The 23,853-nt window shown below is 42.1% G+C and overlaps 1 protein-coding gene and 1 long non-coding RNA gene across 4 annotated transcripts in view; both read right to left on the reverse strand.

The window, feature by feature from the left end:
• Nucleotides 1-18,402, reverse strand: part of Sin3a (SIN3 transcription regulator family member A) — a 54,592-nt gene extending 36,190 nt beyond the window's left edge. For all 3 annotated transcript variants that reach the window (XM_076851127.2, XM_076851126.2, XM_076851128.2), the window contains exons 1-3: nt 18,166-18,402; nt 6,039-6,260; nt 3,091-3,267 (exon numbers count right to left, since the gene is read on the reverse strand). In XM_076851127.2, coding sequence (XP_076707242.1) covers nt 3,091-3,267; nt 6,039-6,227 — 366 coding nt within the window. In that variant the 5' untranslated portion in view covers nt 6,228-6,260; nt 18,166-18,402. The remainder of the gene's footprint in view (nt 1-3,090; nt 3,268-6,038; nt 6,261-18,165) is intronic.
• Nucleotides 18,403-19,932: 1,530 nt separating this feature from the next.
• Nucleotides 19,933-20,893, reverse strand: LOC143394155 (uncharacterized). Its single transcript, XR_013090667.1, has 3 exons — nt 20,763-20,893; nt 20,331-20,395; nt 19,933-20,223 (listed from the first exon to the last, which is right to left on the reverse strand). It is a non-coding gene; the product is annotated as an uncharacterized LOC143394155 (long non-coding RNA).
• Nucleotides 20,894-23,853: the final 2,960 nt, after the last annotated feature.

Genomic DNA, 23,853 nt, shown 5'->3' on the forward strand with positions numbered 1-23,853 from the left:
ATCTTGAATTTTCCATTCTCCAGATCTATTAGAGGTAAACTTCCATTATTCATAAAATTACCAACTCTCAGGTATTTTGTTAAAGTAGTACTAATTAATAGAGGTAAGTAATATTTCAAGAGTTGTCTAAGCTGGGCACAGTGGTAAAAACAGTCCCAGCTAGTCGAGAGCCTAAGGCAGAAGGATCACTTGAGCCCAGGAATTTAAGACCTTATTGGGCAACATAGCAAGACATGGTCTTAAAAGCAAAAACAGAATGGTCCAAATTTCAATTCTGACTGTGGTTATTCAGAGTATTTCAATATTGTTAGGACACATATTGTATACTGGTCAATTCCTACTTGTAGGATACTTCATAAATTATGTGACAATTTCTGTTGAGATTCAATAGACTAACTTATACTCAGAACTTTCCTTTTCAATGTTTCATTAATGGCCAAGTTGATGGAACAAAAAACTGTAAGGTATGCAGTAGAAACAAAAGATTTAGGAAGATACTTAAGAACAGCATTTACCACTACGTGACAAGTAAGAGCTATCAAAAATATAATATGAAGTTGTGTGCGGTGGCACATGCCTGTAATCCCAGTGGCTCAGGAGGCTGAGACAGGAGGATCTTGAGTTCAGAGCCAGCTTCAGCAACTTAGTGATGCCCTAAGGAACTCAGTGAGACCATGTCTCTAAATAAAATACAAAAAATAGAACTGGGGATGTGGCTCAGAGGTCAAGTGCCCCTGAGTTAAATTCCCAGAACCGGGGGGAAAGAAAAAAAAAAAAAGGTAAATTTAAGCTGGATAAGGTGTCACACATGCCTAATGACTTGGGAGGCCAAGGCAGGAGGACTGCAAGTTCAAGGCCAGCCTTGGCAACTTAGTAAGACCCTGTCTCTAAATAAAAACAGGGTTGGGAATGTAGCTCCCCTGAATTCAATCCCTAATACTTCAAACCACACACTCACAAAGAGTTAAGTTTATAGAGCTGTCAGTGTAGCTCAGTGCTAGATCACATCCCTAACATGTATGAAGCCCTGGGTTCAATCCTGAGCACTGCAAACAAACAAAAAGGAGCATATTATAAGCTTTTCTGGAAGGTTAAGATATTACCTATAGAATATAGTATTAATACGGTATTAAATCACACAAAATCAATTAAAAATGTTTTTCAGGAGTTGGTAGGGTGCTAAGCTTACAGAAATATTACATTTTGCAATACAGTTATCATTCTATAAGCAAATTGTGAAGACATTTTAAGAAAAACAAATTTTCCCAATGAGCTCAAATAATTTGCACTCTTATGGATGGTGCTATAGTCATCTCTTAATCACAAGAACTCTACAAGATGCCTAAAATTTGATAGTACTGAACCCACTAGGTATTTTCCTATACACACTTGTTAATGATGAAGTTTTATTTATAAATTAGGCATATAAGTAGATTACCAACAATAACTTACCTTGGATATTACCAACCTCAGCATACAATTTCCTCCCTTCTTTACTGAGAACTTTCATATTTTCACTTAAAAAGAAGTACTATAACACTTCCCTTTAGCATATATGAATCGCCAGCACCACTATTCTTGCACTTTGGGGCCTTTATTAAGTCAAATATTTAATACTTGAGTGTAAAACTGTGATATCACAACAGTAGGCCTGATAATCTCACATGATCTGATAACCAAGAGGACTACTAAGTGAATAACAGGCAGCTTTTCAGTGCTTTAAAATGCATGAGGCATCTATAGAGAAGTGAAGCTTGTGTTCTCAGCTAACCTTGTCTCTGCTTACTTAAATATATATACTATAAGTATAGTATAGATATGATGAACAAAGGTATGATTTACATCCCACTTTGAACAGAGGGAGAGTGTAAGATTTCATCATACTATTCAGGATGGCAGGATTCTTAAAATTCATAAATCGTTTTATTTCTAGAATTTTCCATGTAATATCTGCAGACCTACAGTTAACTACAGGTAACAATAGAAAGCAAAGAGAAGGAAGTGAAACTGTGGCTAAGGGGGGGACACTAATAAATCAGGAAAAACAGAAGAGTATATTGTCTTTTAAGAGTATATTGTTCATTCCTAACTGCAATAATTTTGTGTGCTCAGGCAATTATAATCAAATGAAGATCTAACATTTATCTCATTATGATTATAATAATTTTCAATTCATATTTCCTAGAAAAACTGAAACCTGGTGTACTTGCTACAGCAATCACATAGTTTGAAAACACTCAAGTAAGCAGAGACAAGGTTAGCTGAGAACACAAGCTTCACTTCTCTATAGATGCCTCATGCATTTCAAAGCACTGAAAACCTACAGCACATATTTAGAAGAGATGAAAACAATAACATCTCATTCACAATTAGTTTCCCCCCAAGGAAAGGCATTCCCAAAAGGAACATATATGTTTTACTAATGATAGCAAATCAGTTACTCATAAAAAGGAATAAGAACAACAACAAATAAATAAATAAAAATAAAAAAGAAGAAAGGACTAAGAAGCAGGCACAGTGGTGTACATCTATAATCCCGGCAGCTCGGGAGGCTGAGGCAAGACGATCACAAGTTCAAAGCCGGCCTCAACAACTTAGTAATACCATCTCAAAGTTAAAAAAATAAAATGGGCTGGAGATGTGGCTCAGTGGCTAAGTGCCCCTGAGTTCAATCCCTAGTACATATGTACCTACGTACATATATACATAAATGAATGGAATAAGAACCACCAGATATACTACTGAACGGATTTACTGGACAGGCTTATAGCCAATCATGTGCACACAATAAAAGTCTTATAAGATATTAAGAACTATAAGTTCAAAAGGAATTTTAAAGTTCATTTTGAATTCTAATAATATTTGAGTATTGTGCATTCATATATTCCACTAACATTTCTTACAGCTATTCTTCTCTGGATCAGGCACTAATGTCAACATGAGAAACAGATTTCAAAACAAAAAACAAAGCTTCTTTTGATTCAACCCTTAGTTTTTAATGTTAAAAGTTGTAACCACCACTAATAGGATAAAGATATTATTTCCTACTAAAGATAAACTTTTGACCCAAAAAAGGGAGATGAATACCACCTTGAGCCTCTGAAACTGCTGCTGTCCCTGCACTGGTGCAACGGGTGGGGCTGGATGGGCATGACTCTGGACCACTTGGCCTCCGTGGGGCTGGACAGCTGTTGGATGATGATGACTGCTATGAACCGCTGCTATGGTGGGCCCATGACTACCAGAGTTCTGTGGTACAGCAGAAACCTGGGACAGACAAAATACAGACAAGAAATTTCAAAGCTTGTGCATTCTTCCTCAAACACATTTAGAGAAACACAAACGCAAATGCACAAGGCATACCTGCATAGCTCTGAATGCATAAAAATAATTTATTAGAAATCCAAGTTTCCCACACAAGAGAATTAATGAAATTAATTACAGTTCATCTATACCAATTGTTTTGTAGCTATTAAAACTACAGAGCTTAATGATTCTTAAACTCTGTGGTTAAGGTTCAGTTTTCCAAAAAAAAAAAAAAAACAAATTTCTAAAACAGTGAAATAAAAATATCAACTACATAATTTTATTATATTTTACAGATATAAAATAACAACATCCACCTGTTATAAATAAAAGTTTCTAAACACTCAATTTCTGTCATCTCATTAGAGTCTAGTAACCAAGTGTACACATCAGTCATTTGAGGACCACATTTTGAATAGTACTGATAAAAGGAGACGGAGACACACACACATAACATTAGAAAAGATTTTGAACCCTAGACAACAAATATATAACAAAATGTTAGCATTTAATTTTATGGAAGTGGAATTAGAAAAGATTTTTTTAAAAAGATATTTTATTAGTTGTATGTGGCCTTTTATTTATTTTTATGTGGTGTTGAGAATCGAACCCAGTGCCTCACACATGCTAGGCAAGCGCTACCACTGAGCCACAACCCCAGCCCTAGAAAAGATTTTTATTTGTTTTATTTCACTTATCTTTTACTTGCTACGATAACCAAGTATTATAGTCATATACTGCAAAATGACATTTCTGCCAACAACAGATCATACATATATGATGGTGGTAACATAAGATTACAATGGAACTGAAAAATTCCTACCATTCAGTAGCATAATAGCCATCACACAACTCAGTATGTATCTGCAGTGATGCTGGTGTAAACATATTTACTCTACTGCTACCAATCTTAGAAGAGCATAGAATAGTTATGTACAATACATAATATTTGATAATTATAATAAATGATGATGTTATTTACCATACCATACTCTTTTGTGCATGTGTAATACTGAGGATTAAGCCCACGGACATGCTATCACTGAGCTACATACCCAGACCTTTTTATTTTGAGACAGCGTCTTGCTATTGCTAAGTTACACAAGCTGGTCTCAAACTTGCAATCCTTCTGCCTCAGCCTCTTGAATAACTGGGATTATAGGCATACAACACTGGCCTTTATCAATATTTTAGAACGTACTCCTACTTATTAGAAAAAGTATAACATAAAACAGTACGACAAATTATGCTGGTAGCAGTTTCATATATTCTGTTTATTTTTATTGCCTCTTCAAGAGGTCATGTCAAGTGATTGATCTATACCACCTGGGTTTAAGCATATTCTATGATGTTTGCATAATGACAAAATGTACTTCTCAGAAAATGTTCTTGTCATTAAATGAGACAATTATACTTCCAAAGTTAAAAGAAAAAAAATTTATTGAGTTGCTGGTGGTTTGGCCCCAGATGTTTTTCTTTCAATCTCTTATCCTCTTGTAAGTTTAGGGATAAAAAAAAAGTACCTTTCCTTCCATTTTTATTACAACAAAATGCTGTATAAAATTTCCAAAGTACTTTTACTTTCCTATTTCAAAACCGCTAATCACAAAAAATAACTAATGACAATGTACATGACTGCTTCATACCAAAATAAATAGAGTAAATGACATAAAGTTAATTTCTTCTAAGCAATGTAAGTTGTATACCACAACATAAAGAGGGAATAAAGCTTTTTTTTTTCAAATCATCATGGGTTTATAAGTTACCCAGGGGAGGGCATAAGGAAAGAGAGAAATAAAGCAACTAAGCATTAATCTATGAAATATTACAAAACATATTAGGACTAAAACAAACTATTTAAATAATTCTATAAGTTCTAATGTATCTCTCACAGGAAGAGGTATTATTCTGAGATTATATATTTCAAAATGTGTGTTTTTACAAGTTTATTGGTTTTTATGACTCAACTGGAGTTTATGTTTGAGATGGCTGGTTTTATATAAGCATATTACAGTTTCCAGTAGGAATACATGTAACTATCCCTAGTGTAGAAAACAGTCATGAACTAGTTCAGGTAATAAAAACTAATCACCCAAAGAAAACAAGCAACTATTTTTCTTCCAAGTTCCAATCATCTAATAGCAGACTAGAGAAATGAAATGAGCATATTTACATAGTTCACACCATAATGTAAACAATATACATTAAAATATAGATCAGTATAAGGAACAGTTTTTTAAAAATGTGTCAAAAGAAAATAAAGGTCACATCAATATGATTTGAATTTTCTTTAGGTACTGGGGATTGAATCCAGGACACTTTACTACTGAGATTGCACATTATTTTTGCTATTTTTTATACCTTACACATACCTGTAAGATTTCTTTTTTTGGTTTGTTTTTCTGGCCAAACTTGCATAGTTCTCATTATTATTATGTACTGGGGATTAAACCCAGGGCCTCAAGCTTGCTAGGCAAGCACTCTACCACAAAACTATTAATTCAGCTCTTTTGATTTTATTTTGAAACAGGGTCTTACTAAATTACCCAGGTTGTACTCAAACTTGTGATCCTCCTACCTCAGCCTCCTGAATAACTGGGATTATAGGCATGTGCCACTGCATCTGGCTTGAATTTTTTTTTTAACATCTAACTCAATGCTTAATATAAAATTTCTAACTAGATGAAATCACTATCCCTCCTTCCTTACTTCCCCAACTAGTTCCTATTTACCTGGTAGCTGGGTGTTACTGAGTATTGAATTCCTGTAGCTGATTGCATGGTCTCAGACACCGCTTCATATACAGGAGGGGCAGGGGCAAGCACCCGATGCTGGTGAGGAAAAGCGTCTGTGCTGCCAGGGATCCGACGCTGCTGGGCCGCATACACCGGTGACTCCTGGTCATCCAAACGTCGCTTCATTCTGCACTCATGCTCAGGGATGCACTTCAAAACCTGCAAAAAACAAAAAGCAATGAGAGCAAAATAATTTTAACTCCAGTATGATGTATACAACTCAGGACCAGTCACTCAGGTTTAGTGTAAGCTTAACTCCCAGAACTGATTATCAATTTCATCTTATAGATGGTCACTAGATAGTTCAACCGTGCACACACACACCTTATAGTGAAAAAGTTATAGTGGAAAGACAAAAATTTAAATAAAATAGTTTTATTTAATTTGTACTGATAACCTAAAAAGTCACCTCCAATTTAAAAACACAAACACAGCCCCTTTTCCCCCTTTCTAGTTTGCTCCTCAAATGCTGTCATTCCTAATAATAATTACACAATCCACATGCTGCAAAAATATTCTTTCTTTCTTTCCTTCCTTTTCTTTTCCTTTTTTTCTTTCTTTATTTATTTAATTTTATGTGGTGCTAAGGATCAAACCCAGGGCCTCACACATGCTAGGCAAGTACTCTACCACTGAGCCACAATCCCAGCCCCTTGTTTCTTAACTCTACTCAAAACCTAGTAAAATTAGGGTCTGATTTTAAAATATCAATTACTTCAACAATTAAATGCTATCATGGAAAGAACACTGAGCCAGGAGTAAAAGGACCAAGGATATACACATTTCAACAAGTTCCTTGTTTCATGTGATTTTCGGTTTCCCAACTAGCAAATAAGAAAGTTGGAACAGATCATGTCCAAGGTTTCTTTTGTCTCTAACATTCTTTAATATAATTTCTTTAGCTTACTAATACTTTATAAAGGACATTTTCCTTCCAACAGGACACAAAACTAACAAAAATAGAACTTTACCAGAAATCCTCTTGGGTCTTTTCAGAGATTTTCTAACATCAGTACCACTAACTCAAGCATAATGCAGCATAGTTAAGGAATTATGCTCCAAGATGGGCTGTAATCTCAGTGACTTGAAAGACCGAGGCAGGAGGATCTCAAGTTTCAGACCAGCCTTGGCAACTTAACAAGACCCCATCTCAAAATAAAAATTTAAAAAGGGCTGGGGATGTAGCTCACTGGAAGAGCATCCCTGGGTTCAATCCCCAGTGTGTGTATGTAGGGAGTGTGACCAAGCCTCACCACTTTCCAATCCCAGAAACTCTGAAAAAAGACATTACTCCTGTAATAAGAAACTAAAAATTAGCTGGGCACCGTGGTACATGCCTGCAATCCCAGCAGCTCAGAAGGATAAAGTAATATATACTTAGCCTGATATTTCAAAAATTTTCATATTTTTCAGATAAGTGGTTGAAATATAGATTTGCACATGCTACTTGGTACCTGGAAGAGCCTCTAGTCAACTAACTATGAACACTAAACCTCAAGCCTATTTTGTGATGAGAAATTGGTTCTCATAAATGCAAAAAAGTCTTGAAGACTTTTTGACTGCTACTTCTATCTATGACTTAATCCATGTTTTTTGGGTCTTGGTTTCTACTGGTTTAAAAATTGTATGTTTAACTCCTCTGAGATTAATCTCTCTAAAATCTAAAACCAACACTTATAAATGATAAACCATATGTGTGAAGAGCACAGCACAAAACTAAGGAAAAAACACTGGACACCTGTCAAAGAATTGGATTCTATTCAACTCTGACATAAAGCTTTGTAACTCTGGTCCTGTTTTCTCATCTACAAAAAGGGGAGATTAGACTACCTTAGTGATTCCTAACGGCAGGTGAGTGGATCAATCTACAGGAAAATGAAAAAAAAAAAGATTGTAGCAAGTTTTTCATAGGTTAAGTATTAAAGTACTAAGGTTTACTCTAAGATCATGCTCTTTTTTATTATTAAAATATCATTTACTTTATAAAGTGATTGTCATTTTATAAAATATTTAACTTCTTTTAGCTCTAGAGTTTGCTTTCCAGACCATGTTTACCATACTTAGGAGGCTCTCCAGGGTGGGAGCGTGCTCTGAACCATACTTTAGTCCCTTACCAATCACTACTCATAATTCTCTTTCCTGTCTCTCAAATCGCCACCCCTTTATTTTAGGCCTTCATCATCCCTCATATAGACTGTTGCCAATACTCTCCAGCATCTCTTCTCCTCTAGTATATCTTCAACACTGATTTCAAAATCACCTGCCTCAACTGAATCTAATCTAGCTGTAAAATTATCACTGGCTTCTATCATTGAAGACACAGTCAAAATTCTTTTGTTTAACCTACAAAACTCTTAAGAGCTTGGGACAGTTGTGTGCCTGTAGTTTGGCTACTGGGGAAGCCGAGGAGGGAGGATCACTTGAGTCCAGGCATTTGTGACCAGGCTGGGTATCACAGCAATACCTAGGTCTCAAACCAAACCAAACCAAACAAAATCCTTCTTTACTAGTTGGAGGAGAAAGTTAACTTACTGATCATCTTCATCCAGTCCCCACCCTGTCATCCAGTCCTGCCAAATGTTTTCAACATTCCCTTAAAGAAGTTCAAGTCTATAAGTTTCTTCAAGGTAGGGTCCTTTTCAACTGTGCATTCTCCACACTCAACTATAGTGTCTTCCTTTCATAGCCATAGGGGATTGATTCCAGGACCCCTCCATGGATATCAGAACTCATGAATGATAAAGTCCCTTATATAACATGGTATAATACTTACATATAATCTCTGCATAGTCTCACACATATATCCTCCCATACACTTTAAATAATCTCTAGATTAGTTATAATGTTTCAGATCTGAGATTGAATAAATCTGTGAATGTGGAACCCATAGATACACCAAGTCAATTCACATGAAGATCTGGAGATGTGGCTCCATGGTGGGGCACTTTGACTAGCATGCATGCATTCTAAGAAAATAAGCAAAAGTAATACTTAACATACTGAATGCCAAGTACCATTTTACACAATTGACAAATATGAATTAATTTAACCCTCACAACAGCACTGTAAGTAAAGTACTGTTATTTTATTTTATAAACAAGGAAAACTGATACACAAAGAAGTAAACTCCCCCAAATTGTACAGCTATTATGAAGCAAAGATGCAATATAAATCCATAAAATCTGCCTCCAGAGCCTGGACTCTCAACCACTTAACTGTTCCAGCCCTAACAGAAGGGAAGAAATAAAGAATCCCTTTACTTAAAGCACATGTGCACTGTGCAACTTCTGCATTCTTTAACCTAACACACACTTAACTAATTCATCCTTTCTGCAGCCTCAACATAGTAAGAGGAATGCTTTGGCAGCATTCATTCACATAATTAGCAAATTCTCAGTGAGTAAACATGAAGGTGGCAAATGATATTGGCTCTTGCCCTTGAAAAGCTTAAAAACCAGCTGGGAAGATCATATACACCCTCACCAGTAATCAAATAAGTGTAAAATGATATTTACATCAAAGCAACTGGCAAAAATTAAACAAAATCATAATTGTGTGGATGAAATATGGGAAAACATTATTAATGGAAATTCTAATCAACATACCCTACTTGGTTGGCATCCTAAACTTAAAATGTGCATAATGTTTAACCTAGCAATTTTCACTTGTCTCTATCCTATACATTTATCAAGTATATCTACTACAGAGTATGAAAATCTAAGTGTCTAAATAATAGTTGAATGAAGCTGACACAAATGTAGTATGGAAAGTGACACAGCAAATAGATCAGTATTCATTTACATTTACAGATATAAATGAGGCAAAGTGAGAAAAGCTACCAAATACATAATGTTTGATCTCATGTATGTGTACACACATACAATGTAATTGATTTGTGCATTTCATTTTATATAAAGTTTGCATCAAATGAAAAATGCTATAAACACAGTGACAATAATATACATGCTCAAATACTGAGTGAAAGTACACTTAATGTCTGGAATTTTACTGCAAATTGTATTAAGAAATTAGTTTAGATTCACAAATGAGTGGACAGATGTATGATAAAGCCAGTATTCTAAAAGTGATAATAGTAAGCTCTATGTAGTGAGTATATGGGTGTTCACTACAAAATTCGCTATATATTTGAAGATATCCTTAATAAAATCTTGGAAGGAAACAAGGGGCAGACTCTATGAGGCCAGTCTTAGCAACTAAGTGAGGCCCTTTGCAACTTAGTGAGATCCTGTCTCAAAAATAAAAAGGGTTGGGGATGTGGCTCAGTGGTAAAGCACCTCTGGGTTCAATCCTCAGTTAAAAAAAAAAAAAATACAATTACAGATTTAAAATTTGGGATGAATTAGGAAGTACAGGATATATGCCATGAAATAGTAAAGTAACTTTAAAATTACAAACAAAAATAGACAGTTTTTTACATTCTTTGCCAATTCATTCATCCCACAAATAATTACCATAATAAGTGCCTACTAACTGCCAGGTACTGGACTTAGGTGTTAGGGTTCCAGGACTCAAGAGGGTATTTCCTGCCCAACAACAACCAAGTCTTCCATACATGGCTATAATAAAGTGATGTGTTCCTCAAAACAATCCTGTCAGAAAGACCTAGAACTCTTAATTTTTTAAAATTTTTTATTCTAATTTGTTATATATGACTGCATAATGCATTACAACTCATACTGTACATATAGAATACAATTTTTTATATCTCTGTACACAAAGTAGAGTCACACCATTTGTGTCTTTATACATGTAGTTTGGGTAATGATGTCCATCACATTCCACCATCTTTCCTACCTACCCCCATGCCCCCTCCCTGCCTTTTCTCTATCTAGAGTTCATCTAATCCTCCCATGCTCCCCCCAGCAACCCCATTATGAATCAGCATCCTTATATCAGAGAAAACATTTGGCATTTGGTGTTTTGGAACTGGCTAATGTCACTTAGCATTACATTCTCCAATTTCATCCATTTATCTGCAAATGTCATGATTTTATTCTCTTTTAATGTTGAATAGTATTCCATTGTTTATATATACCACATTTTCTTTATCCACTCATCAACTAAACTCTCTTATTTTGAAGGCAGTTGACACTCAAAGAAATCAAGTGACTTGTTCCAAGTCATATACTTGGCTAAAGGAGCAATGGGTTAGACTCTTTCTCCTTAGAATACCTTACCGATCAATAGTAGGAAAATTGTATGGACTATAAAAATCACACTTGTAGAGGGGTACAGTGCAGTTCAAGGTTATGAAGTATTTGAATGTCAAATGGTAGGGCCACAGAGTCAGACACAGAAGTATTTTCAAGCACTGCTTCAGTTCACATTATTTTCATCTGCCACTATGGTCTTCAAATCATTTCAGATTTGAAACTTAGGGTTAGCAGAACTCTATGAAGGCAAAAAAGAGATTCAAAAGAATTAAATGATAGAAAATAGAAGGAACACTAATGTGAGTAAACAATGGCACTGAAACAGTAAAAACCATCTGGTCATGCTGTAATAAAAAGTGAGAAATAACTCCAAAGCACCATGCAAAGGAATCATAATTCCCAAATAAAACAAGGTGACTCTGACATTACAGGGGAAATTATGGAGAAGGTTACATTTAGGGAGCAAACGTGATATATTTTAGAGAAATACTAAAGGGCAAAGGTAAAAGCTAAAGACCAATTTTCTACTCTTTATTAACAATGAAGAATTGGCCTCCTAGAAATCTAGACTTTTATCCATGATTATTAAAATCCAAATGAAAAGTCCAACTTTATAGAAACTTCTTTACTTTCTCACATTAAGTTTCAAATTGCCTTAACAAGGACCATTTTAGGGTGAATAAACTCAAAGTAGAGTGTATGTGAACTTCAAACTGCCCTATTCCAGAAGCTCAGACAACTTAAGTACATTTTATTCTTTCTAAAGTGAAATTAATTTTCAGCTGACCCTTTAGTGCCTCTTAATTTTGTACTGATAGTTAAAGTTCCTTTATTTTATTTTTAATTTTAAAACTATACTGAGATTATCTTTTATTGGTAGTCAACATGATATAAAATGTGTCCTGGTTAGTTTACTTAAATGAATATTCCAAAAAATTGGAAGTTCCTCTTCAAAAGCAAAGAAATTTTTATCAAAACATTACGTAAATGTAACTTTATCTTGGTACAATTGCCCATGATAGTCTGCTCCAAAACCTGTCTGAAAACCCACCTCTAGTTTTAAATCTGCTAAGAAATGGAATCTATTCCAGAATAAAGGAGAGGTATTTTATTCGGAGTTTACATATTGCTTAGAATTATAGCTCAGCAAAATAAACAATTCATTCTTCTCAAAAGCCACAAGATCTAATACCCAAGTCTCAATTTTTATATTCTTCTAATGTAGTGGTGACCAGAACTAGGGAGACTCTGCCTCACTCCCCAACCCAGGCACAAATTTAGTAATGTTGGAAGACGTTTTGGGTCATCATAACTTGTGGGGGAGAGGGAGTGTCCCACTGGCATCTAATGGGTAGAGATCATGGATGCACCAAAACATCCTACAAAGCACTGGACATTCCCCACTACACATATATAATAAATAATTATTTGGCTCAAAACATCCGTAGTATTGCTGAGGCTGAGAAATCTTTTACCACTCCATCTGGCATATACCTTTGGTGAATGCTGGTGGGATTATGTCATGTGACGTGACAATTTATTTTTACCATGGTACTTTAGAATAGTCATCTTGGCTATGCAAAGATATCACTGCCTTCTTTATGTCTTATTATTCAACTTTAACCATTAGTATACCAGAAAAACTTTTCATCAAAGATATCACTGCCTTCTTTATGTCTTATTATTCAACTTTAACCATTAGTATACCAGAAAAACTTTTCATCCTCACCATCCAAATGTTTATTACAGTTGCCTGTTTTGAATGTGTGTTAAACATACAATGCAACCAACTTCTCTTGACTGTCAATGTACGAATCTGGAATACAGCCATTTCATAAACTCTTGATTCCAGGTACCTTTCCACTAAGGTTCTCACTTATCATTTCTGGGTTTTTGTCATTGTTTTGTTGCCCCTACATCACATCATCAAATGCAATATACTGAAAATTTACTTTACAATTTTGAAGAGAGAACAGTCATCTCCTTTGTTATACAACTGCAAGCATTCACCTTTTTTTTAGGCCAATTAAGTACAAATTCATATACATACCTGCCTTTGGCAACTGTACACTTAAAAGTCACACTGGCTAAGTTTTGATGTATAAATATCCTAAAAGCAAAAATACACCCTTAAAGAAAACTGGAATGGTTTTTGATTCTTGTTCAAAAAGTACTGAATCTGGGGCTGGGATTGTGGCTCAGCATAGAGCACTCGGGCGGGACCCGGGTTCGATCCTCAGCACCACATAAAAATAAAGGCATTGTGTTGTGTCCATCTACAAAAAAGATATTTTCTCTTAAAAAAAAAAAAAAAAAAAAAAGAACCTTACATTTTGGAGAGAAATACACACACACACACACACACACACACAAAAACAGTGACAAATGCTAAGGAAAAAAAAAAAAGCAGGAAAGCATTCTTGAAATTGTATATAACTGCCAAAGAATATATCACAAAAAAGGTAAGTTATGGTTAAAGGAACTGAGGGAGCCAACCATGTAGAAATCAGTGAGGAAGCTTTCTAGGCAAAGGGGATATCAAATGCAAAGACCCTCAGGCATACAAACACTTGGTATTTTCCCAAAACAGCAAGGTTATACAGCTAGAAAACAATTAGGAGACTATTAGTAGGAAACATAGCCAAAGAGGGTATCAGACTTGTTCTTACAGTTTATAATAAGGACTTGGATATAATACTCAAGACTGAAAGAGGAAGCCGTTGAATGGTTCTTTTGGGGGACTGAACCAGGAACACTCTACCATTGAGCTACATCCCCAGCCCTTTTTAGTTTTTGAGACAGGGTCTTGCTAAACTGCCCAGACTGGCCTCAAACTTGCAATCTTCCTGCCTCAGCCTAGGATTACAGGCCTATGCCACCATTCCCTGCTCAATGGATGGTTTTAAGCAGAGAAGTGACACGGTCTTAGGTTTTAAAAGAATCACTTGGGTCGCTATGCTGAGAACAGACTAAAGTCGGGCAATAACAAAGCAAACAGAATCCCTGCTAGGGATGCTGCTGACACATTGAGGATGTGGGGGAGGTGGGGATACTAAGTGGTCCAATTCTTCATAATATTTTGAACATAGAGCAAATGAGATTTGGGATGTTCAACATATGAAAAAATAAGAAAGAAGAGTCAAGAATGCTGATTAGTTTGTTCAAGAGGACACATAAAGTAGGCCACTGGCTATATAATGCGCTTATCGCGTACCATATTCCTCTTCCAGCCAAGGCTGGGGTAAGTGCCCTTAAGCGAGCACATACACACCAAATCCATAATTTCTTTAATGTGATTCCTAAATACCTCCCAAAGTAATAGAAAGGATCAGGTCTGCAAAGTGAAGATGGTGCAATTCACAAACACTGGAAGAGTAACTTCACAAGAGAATTCAATTTCAACATGATACTACCCCTTCTAACATTCCTAAAGTGATTCCCAAGTGACACTTTGAGATGTCTAAGGATATTTTTTTAAAATATTTATTTATTTATTTTTTAAGTTTTCGGCGGACACAACATCTTTGTTTGTATGTGGTGCTGAGGATCGAACCCGGGCTACATGCATGCCAGGCGAACACGCTACCACTTGAGCCACAACCCCAGCCTGTCTAAGGATATTTAACAACTTACTTCAAAAGGATCTATGATGTCACACTGCTCCCTCCTGTTTCTCATGCAGTGACTCCTCTTCCTCCGCCTCTAAGATAGATTCTCTCACCTCTGAAACCCTTAAACACTTTGTACTTGATTCTTATGGCACCCACCATTCATTGATGTACAGTAGAAACCATTCCTCTGCCTGTCTTACTTTATAAAAATGTTAATTTCTTGGAGACAACAAACTTTGTGTCAATCCAGATCTATTACGCAGGTAATAAAGAAGTGAGTTTTGAGGCTAGGGTTGTGGCTCAGAGGTAGAATGTTTGCCTAGCATGCACAAGGCACTGGCTTCAATCCTCAGCACCACATAAATGTAAAATAAAGATATTGTATTCCACCTAAAAACTTAAGAATAAATATTTTTAAAAAAGAAATGAGTGTTGAGACAATTTACGTCTTAGAACCCGAGTCCCAATTTTTTCTCCTCAAAACAACTTGCAAAAGTACACTAGTGGCTGGGCACAGCAGAGTACACCTGTAATCCCAGTGGCACAGGAAGCTAAGGCAGGAGGATCCCAAATTTGAGGCAAGCCTCAGGAACTTAATGAGGCCCTAAGCAACTTAGTGAAATCCTGTCTTAAAATTAAAAATAAAAAGGTGGGACTGGGGTTGTGGCTCAGCAGTAGAGCGCTCATGTAGCATGCGCAAGAGGCCCTGGGTTCGATCCTCAGTACCACATAAAAATAAGTAAATAAAATAAAAGTATTGTGTCCTACTACAACTAAAAAATAAATATTAAAATAAATAAACAAATAAATAAATAAAAAGGTGTGGGGATATGGGCACAGTGGTTAAGCACTCCTGGTTTCCATCTCCCCCCAAAAAAAGTACACTAGTTGTTCCTCAAAAAAATTCAACACAGAATTACCATATGATTATGGTAATACCATTTCTGAATATATATCCAATAGAACTGAAAGCAAGGACTTGAAGAGATATTTATACACCCATGTTCATAGCAGAATTATTAATAAAAGCAAAAAAGGGAAAAAAATCCCAATGTCCAATGGCAGATGAATACACATAATGTGGCATATATATACAGCCTTTAAAAGTGAGAAAATTCTGACTCATGCTACATCATGGATGAATCTTCAGGACGTTATGCTAAGCAAAATAAGCCAGTTACAGTCAAAGAGTGTTATGAGGTACCTAGAGTAGTGAAATTTAGAAAAAAGTAGAATGGTGGTAGCCAACACTGGGGGATATAGAAGGAGAGATTTGTTTCTCTGGTACAAAGTTACAGTTGGGAAAATAAAACAATTCTAAAGAGATGGTGGTAAGAGCTGCAAAACAATGTGAATGCATTTAATACCACTAAAATATACTTAAAAATTATTTAAATGGTAATTTTACATTATTAAAAAGCACACTGCTCCTTCTTTGTTCCCTAAACTTAGACAAGAGGCAACTGAAGTATAGGGTTAGGAGGCTCAAACAATAGTACCTGAGTTCAGACCCCGACAAAGGACATCAAATTTTCAATCCCTACTGGGAAAAGCACAAATCTAGAATTTAACTTCAGTTTAATTAATTAGAGACTCACTCAGAGTCATTGAATAATGATTCCATGCTTATTTTCTCATGAAAAATGTCAAAAACAAGTAATTCTCTTAATAGGGAAAGAGCGTGTAACAAAACCAGACAAAAACCTCATCTAATGTGGTTACCTATACATTAAATCTGCAATGTCCTAGAGCAACTCTCCAACACAGGGTTAGAGGGCAATGCTACAGGAGTTATATAAAGGTTTCCTTATTCCAGACTTCACCTTACTCTTTCACCTGTAGTTATCTAAACTGCAACTTATTTTTGGTGAAGCTATGTTTATGTATTAGAACCATCTATACAGTGACAGCATTAAACGATGCAAGTGTTGAAGAAATTAAGAGCATTTTAGTCAAAAGTTTGAATTTAAAAAAAAATTGGGACTGGCACTGAACCTTGGTGGTAAATCTAGTGCTAAGCTGTATCCTAGTTTTAATCCCCAGCACCAAAAATCAAAAATAAATAAGATTAATTTTAAAAAATAAAAACCTTTCATAAACAGATCAGTTGAGGAGACTGAAATGTAAACCCGACCCTTCCTGTAATAAACCTCAACCTTGTGAGGAGCTTCCTCTCCCTCTGCATGGCTAACTGGGTTTAAAGTCCTAAGGCACCAAAACAGTCACCAAGTCTACCTACCAACCCACCAACCCATTGGTGCAAACGAAGCGCCGCCCCACCGCCACAGTAACTGAACATCAAGGGAACTCCAGGAAAGGTTGTCCCTGGCCACAAATCTAGTCCCTGAAGACTCTCCGCCCCTCCCCCACACCACCACCGCGGAAGCGTGGTAACAGCACCCGCCGCAGACACTCCTATGAAAGGTTCCTTGAGCACCTCATCCCAATAATTACAACCAGGAGGTAAGTTCCAACGGCCATACACCCACTCTCCTAGCTGTATAGTGTCATCCACGCTACACGGAGCAAAGAAGAAACAACAGTTCTGGCCTCCGGCCCTCGTGCCCTGGGCAGAAGGCATGGCAGAGCCACAAGAGTAAGTCCTGACACCTTTCCACAGCTTCCAGTCAATAGGGGCCCCTCCCACCCACCAAGACATTGGGGGCGGGGCAGATCTAGAAGCTGCAACTCCCAGCCAGACCGGACAGCGGGCTTTCCCGAGCACCGCCTCATTTCCAAAGAGGCGGAAACCCCGCGGGGGCGTAAGGGGAGTGGCATCGGCGTTCTGGACGGCCCCTCTGGCCAACCGGATCCCGAGAATGCAGAGGAACGGAGACTTCACGCCCCTTCCCTGCCGCGCCCAGAAGCCACAAGCTAGAGACCCTTTTCCAGTCCCCCTACCCTAGCAGAGGGCGGCCGCCAGCCCGAGGCTCCGCCCAGCCCGAGGACTGGAGGGGGGTGGCCTGCCGCAAACAGCATTTAGCGCGCGCCAGCCCCGCCCCTTTCTCCACCATCGCACGCGCGCGCCAGCCCCGCCTCTGAGCGGCGGCGCGAGAGCCCGCCCCCTCCGCGCGCACCGGGACTACGCTCTCCTCCCCCTCCCGCACGGAGAGCTGCCCCGCTCCGCCCCCCGCCCCCCGCACACATCCACACACCTCCCGCCCGTCTGCTCTACGGGAAGCCGAGGAGGTCAGGCCCCCCCTAAAAATACACGCCCTCGAGTCCCGCGTTATCCGCCACCCAGGCTGCCGCCCGGAGCTCGGCCCAGAGTGCTCTCACCGCAAAGCTCCTTTAGTCGCTCAGCACTGCGTGTCCGTCTCAGCGTGAGCCTCGCACTCAGCAGGGAGGCCCCGAGAACGGCGCGGGACACAGGCCCGCCGAAGCGGGCTGGCAGTCTCCTCTCCTCTCACGAAGCGGTCACAGATCCAGGTACCCAGACTGGGAAGGAGGGAGGGAGGGAGGGAGGGAAACTCCGAGGGGGGAAGGGGAGGGGGGAAGATGGAGAAACCGTCTCCGCCGCCTCTACCGCCGCGGCCGCTTCTCTGTTACCCGGGAAATCCCGCCCACTCCCCCGGCCCGCCCCGCCAAGGGAAGGCTCAGCTTAGCTCCGCCAAAGGACACATTACCCATCCGTCAAAGGCTTAACCAATCACTGAGCCACGCCTACCGACGTCCCGCCCCTTCCCCCTCGGCTGTGAGGGGAGGGCGAGCTGCTCACCTTCTCCACGCCCCTATTGGCGGGGAGCGTCCCTAACTCAACCCCGCCTATTGGAGACAGATTGCTGAATCCCACCCCCAAGGCGCAACACTATTGGAGGAAGCAGGGAAGCTCCTCAAGTTTCATTGGATAACACAAAGTAGCCCGCCCTGTGCTGCCTAAGCCACAGGCCTAAGAAATCGGCTCCCGCCTCCGCCGGTCATTGCATTGGAAGGCTACCTTTGGCTCTCACGCCGCCCCAGGAAGGTAAGTAACCGATATGGGGTAAAATGTCTGTAAGTGAAACAGGCTCCTCCTACCACACTTGCCGGCCAGGCCCCGCCCCAAGAGTCGGATTGGATATCTTGACGCCGGTAGGAACCTCCATTGGACACCTCGCCTGTCCAGGAAGCTGATTGCGCCCTGCGCGAGGAGACTGAACCTGAGCAGTCCTTTTGTGGAATGTTTACACTAGAGAGTGAAGCTCAGAGTTCGAAGGCCTGGGACAGGAGGTGACAACGAGCTCAGTACCCGAGACCCGAGGCCCTGGGATCTAAAGGGGAAAGGCGGTAATATTACTGCTCTGAAGGACTCCCCTACCAAAACAATGAAAGAACCTCATCCTTCCCACCCAGTTATGTTCACAATTATACATGCTGTCTCCTTGTAAGCACAAATATCTAGAGCGGCCGGCAGCTCCTTTCAGTAAGTGGAGTATTGAACTAAGGCTTGGAGCCCAAGCCGAGAAATAACCTGGCAGGGGGGTTGCCACCCCTACGATAGGGTGGCTGCACCTTAACTCTCTGAACACTCCCAGAACCTGAATATGTAGTCCTAAGAGGGCGGAGATAACCAAAGGGCGGCCCCTAAAAGCCACCGCCCCGACAAGCCTCCGGGAGGCGGGGCCTAATGTATTCCGCGATCTCTAGGGCAGATCTGGAGGCATCCTCAGACTGGAGGAACTCAGATACGGAGGAAGAGACTGAAACAGGCCATGGCATAAATGAACCTTGAATATATTCACACTGAGAAAGGATAAAAATTTCAGGGTTGGGGTCAAAAGATAAGAAAAGTTGTTCATGGCCAGCGTACGTAGTTCCAGTTACCGTGGATGCTTGAAGCAAAAGGATCACTTGAACCCAGGGCTTTGGTCTAGCTTGGGCAACAAATCGAAACCCTATCTATAAAAAGGGAGCTGTTTATCTCATCCTTGCCAAGGTGTGCTAATGGAAGTCCCTAGGTTCCCTGTGTAGATAATAATGCCTCCAACACATAGATTGACAAAGTGCTTGAGATACCTAGTAGCTTTTATTTATTAACCAAACAGGGCCAGACGCTGACTGGCCTTGCTTTGGGGGACGCTCTGGCGGCGTCAGGAGAGGGGGCGGGACTAGTCTTCCCGCTCTCTCCAGCAAAAAAGATACATTCCCCATCGACTTGAATTCCTCAAAAGGCCCCAGTGAACTCAATTCTTAGATCCAATACTGTCGTCCTTCCGCAATTCCGCGGAGACGGCCCAAAACGAGGGCTGGCAACAGGTGGGTCTGATTTCCAAGGAGAGCTTCCAGCCGCGAGGCCACAGCAGTGAGCTGTGAACTCCACGAGTGGCCGACAGGTGGGAGCAGCCTTTCGCCAGTAACCTCGGGACAAGGAACTAAAAAGTAAGGACTAAAGAAAGCGACCCCAGGTGGCCCTCGGAGCCTCATAAACTCTCGGAGGTTATTAAGACGCGATATCCAGCACTCACCAACGGCTACCTTTTAACTCCGGCCGCCTTCCTCCCCTAGACTGGGTACCACATGGCAGTCGCACCTGGACATCAAAAACCACTCTGAACCCGCGCCAGAATTAGGCCGCCCTCATATTCCCTGACCACAGGAGACGGGCTGCCCTGAATCTTGCCTAAGGTTTCAAACCAAGGTGGTCAGAGCTTTAGATAAAGTCAACTACTGACGCGGCTGTCTTGCCCATAGTAGAAAAGACAAAGCTATCATGGGCAGCCTTCTCGAGCTTTTAAGCTCAGGAAAGTTAAGGAGCGTGGAAACAGCCAGGCCACCACATAAAGTTAGTACTTCTCCCTGGCCCACGCCCTCATCTCAACGCCTCAAGAATCCCAGAGCTACGCGCCCCAAATCCACTCCACCCATAATCCCCGAGCTTCAGTCACCCCGAAGTCTACCAGATCTCCAGCCTCAGAGGAATCTTTGTGTGCCTCCTCGTATCTCCCCGCCCCCCTCGCCAAGGGCGCCGAGTCTAGGACTTCCGGGCGGGAGGGCAGTTCGAAGGAGCTAGGCGGGCCTCACACATGTGCAGAGCGCGCTCCCGAGCGAAGAGAGAAGGGCGGAGAACACGGCTGACTTCTCCAAGCTCCCTCTGCGGGAGAGGCGGGCTTATCCATTCCTCCAACCAGACGCAGGGGCGGGACCTTGCGCTGCACGTAAGCCAGGAGAATCCTCCTCCGCCCTTCACGGGGGTGTGGGGGGAGAATCCTAGCAACTTAAACTCCAGCCCAGCCTCCGGATAGGCGGAGCTCAGGAGAATGCCATCCAATCCATATCCGAGATGGGAAAAAGGGACTCTCTCCCAACCAGTGGAAGACAAGAGGAGGCGGGGATTCTTTTGGAGCCTGAGGTGGGTGGAAGAGAGGAAACAGCCCCGCCCCACGGGTCCTCTCCAGGCCGGTTGCACAAGGCACCGGCGGAGTAGATAGTAAACAGTCTGGGCCGAGAAGTGGAGGCAGGGGTAGCCCCGCAGCACTCCAAGGAGCGGTCTTTCGCTTCTAGTCCCATTGCTGTGCCGCCAGACGCCGGTGCTCCGCCTCTCCAACCGCGGCCGCCATCCCGGCTGACAGGCGCGCCCCCTGCGCCCCTCCCCGCCCGCTGATGCATTTCCTTTTCCCGATTCTGAACGTGGAGACTGTTTTCCCAGTTTCCGACCTTCACTGCCCCTTTCAGACCACCCCCCGCAACCTTGTGGGCGCGCATACTAGCCCCCGCCCCCTCCTGGGTCTTGCTGCCCGCCGCGGCACCTCGCGGGAAGAGGGAGCCCGGCAGTCCGGCACGGTCGGGGGAGGGGAACGGAGCAGTAGCAGCGGCCGCCGCCGCCGCCGCCGCCGCCTTGGGGTGGGCGGGGAAGGAGGCAGCTCCATGTTTGCAAGGGGATCAGCTGGGGCTGCGAGTCGAATCCGCCGAGCTCCTGGAGGTTTTCCACACCCCCGGTCTGAGCTCTGCGCCGGCCCGCGGCCTGACGGACTCCGAAGCCGAATGTTAGCTCGACTGCCATGGCCCAGGAGTTCAGGGAGCCCAAAGAGGCACGCGGGGCTAGTAGCGAGGCGCAGGCGGCTCTTTCCGGCACCTCTCCCGCCCCCAAGCTCCCCTCCCGCAAGTCCGGCGTTGCCCCCGCCCCCAGAGTCCTTAACAACCGCGGGCCCAATGCGCCCGCGCCTCTTCCGAGCGCGCCCACCGCCCCCTACGACAAGTTTGCCGGCAGAAACAAAACCTTCCGGCGGCTGCCGCCCTTGCCGGAGTGGTTACCCAGGAAAGCGGCGGGCCGCGGCTCGCTAGCTTAACTCCAGCTCTCGACCAACTCCGGGCGCCAAGGGATCAGTGGGCCAGGCGAACCAAGCTCCGGCCGCCGCCCCCTGCCAAGCCCGCGCGCCACAGCCAGGCCCCAGTTCCCGTCAGTGCACAGAACCCCCTTTTTTACAAAACATTTCTTTAAAAAAATAACCGGAGCGGAGGCTCTCCTACTGTCGGCCCCAATCCCCAGTGCGCCGCCTAAACCTACCGAAACCGACTGCTCGGTGAAATAAACTAGGCGGCGCGGCCGGCGCATGGGCGACCCCAGGCCGGGCATACCCCTCCCCTCGGCTCCAGCCGGGCTTGGAAACACACACTGGCGAGCGGGCGGCGCCAAGACTCTCTTTCCTGGCCTGCCCCTCGCCTACCTCGGCTGCGGGACTCTGAGCCTCCCCCCGCCGAGTCCCAGGACCCGCAGCGCCCACACCGCATCAAGCCAGCCAAAACGAAAGGCTGGCGAACTAGCCCCCCAAACGCCCGAGATTAGGGGGACCAAATTAAAAGCAGCTGTTTAACATACCTTCCGAGCCCGGCGAGGAGTACTGAATGGGGGGAACGCCCCCCACGGGCCATTGGCTCCCTGGCGCTCACGTCAGTCACCCTCGGCCCGCCTCCTCTCCTCGCCCCGCCTCTTCCCCTTCATTGAACGCCCCCTCCCTCCAAGAAAAAAATAAAAATAAATAAATTAAACCAGCCGCGAGTGGGAGGTGCAACTGTGATAGAGGCCCCAGTATCTCGCGCACCGCCGACTCGAGTTTTCCAGAAGCGCTCGGACTGGATCGAGGCCTTCTGGGATCGGAGATCGGCATGGTGGAAACTGAGAAGGTGCCGGACCCCCATTTCCTTCATGTACACGACCCTTTGAAGCTGGGTAGGGAGAAACGGAGCTCCCTAGCGACTGGCTGAAATGTCCAGACTCCCCAGGCTGTGTGACCTAACTGTGTCCCGCCCACATTGCGAGGCTCCTAAAAATGAGCAATGTAATCGGAAAGCTTTGCATCCAGGGCAACAGGCACTTGTATGAGCACCTAGTGTGGGGAAGGCTAACATTCCCATTGTACCTGCTGCTGGCTGCAGTTATACACTAGCTGAGACGCACACTCTACCCTCCAAGGGTTCTAGATCCAATCGAGAAAACAGATGCCAAAGGAATTGAAGCAAGGTAGGAATGTATATGTAAACAAGACACCCTTAGGATACCAGAGCAGGGAGATTCCTTACAACCAAAGAAAACTGGAGGAAGTGTGTTTAATGTGAGGTCTGAAATATTTTATCAGAAATGGAAGGGCAAGTTATTTTCAGTAAAGGACACAAAGGAATAGATAGAAAACTTCAAATGTGGATGTAGTAGTGAAAATCAGGCTTTGAAACATGAAACCACTGAAAGACTTTAAAAACCTGGTGAAAATTCTGAAATTCCACAGCAGAATGTGCCAGCAGCATGATCATAGGACCATAGGCCCAGAACTGTGGTATAAGATGTTCAACATTCTACCTAGCAGCTTGATGGATTCTGAGGGTAGACCGACCTTTTGGTGCCTACAGGCACCAAAGCAGGCACACAAGCTGTTGTAATCTAATAGTAGGTTTGGAGAATACTGATGTACATCTTGTGTGAAGAATAGGTTGGAGAAACCAAGTTTTCTTTTTTCCTCCCAATCACCCAGAGTGTTCCCCACCTTCAGCAGGCTT

The sequence above is a fragment of the Callospermophilus lateralis genome, chromosome 3, assembly GCF_048772815.1.
Source record: "Callospermophilus lateralis isolate mCalLat2 chromosome 3, mCalLat2.hap1, whole genome shotgun sequence".
Classification (NCBI taxonomy): Eukaryota; Metazoa; Chordata; class Mammalia; order Rodentia; family Sciuridae; genus Callospermophilus; species Callospermophilus lateralis.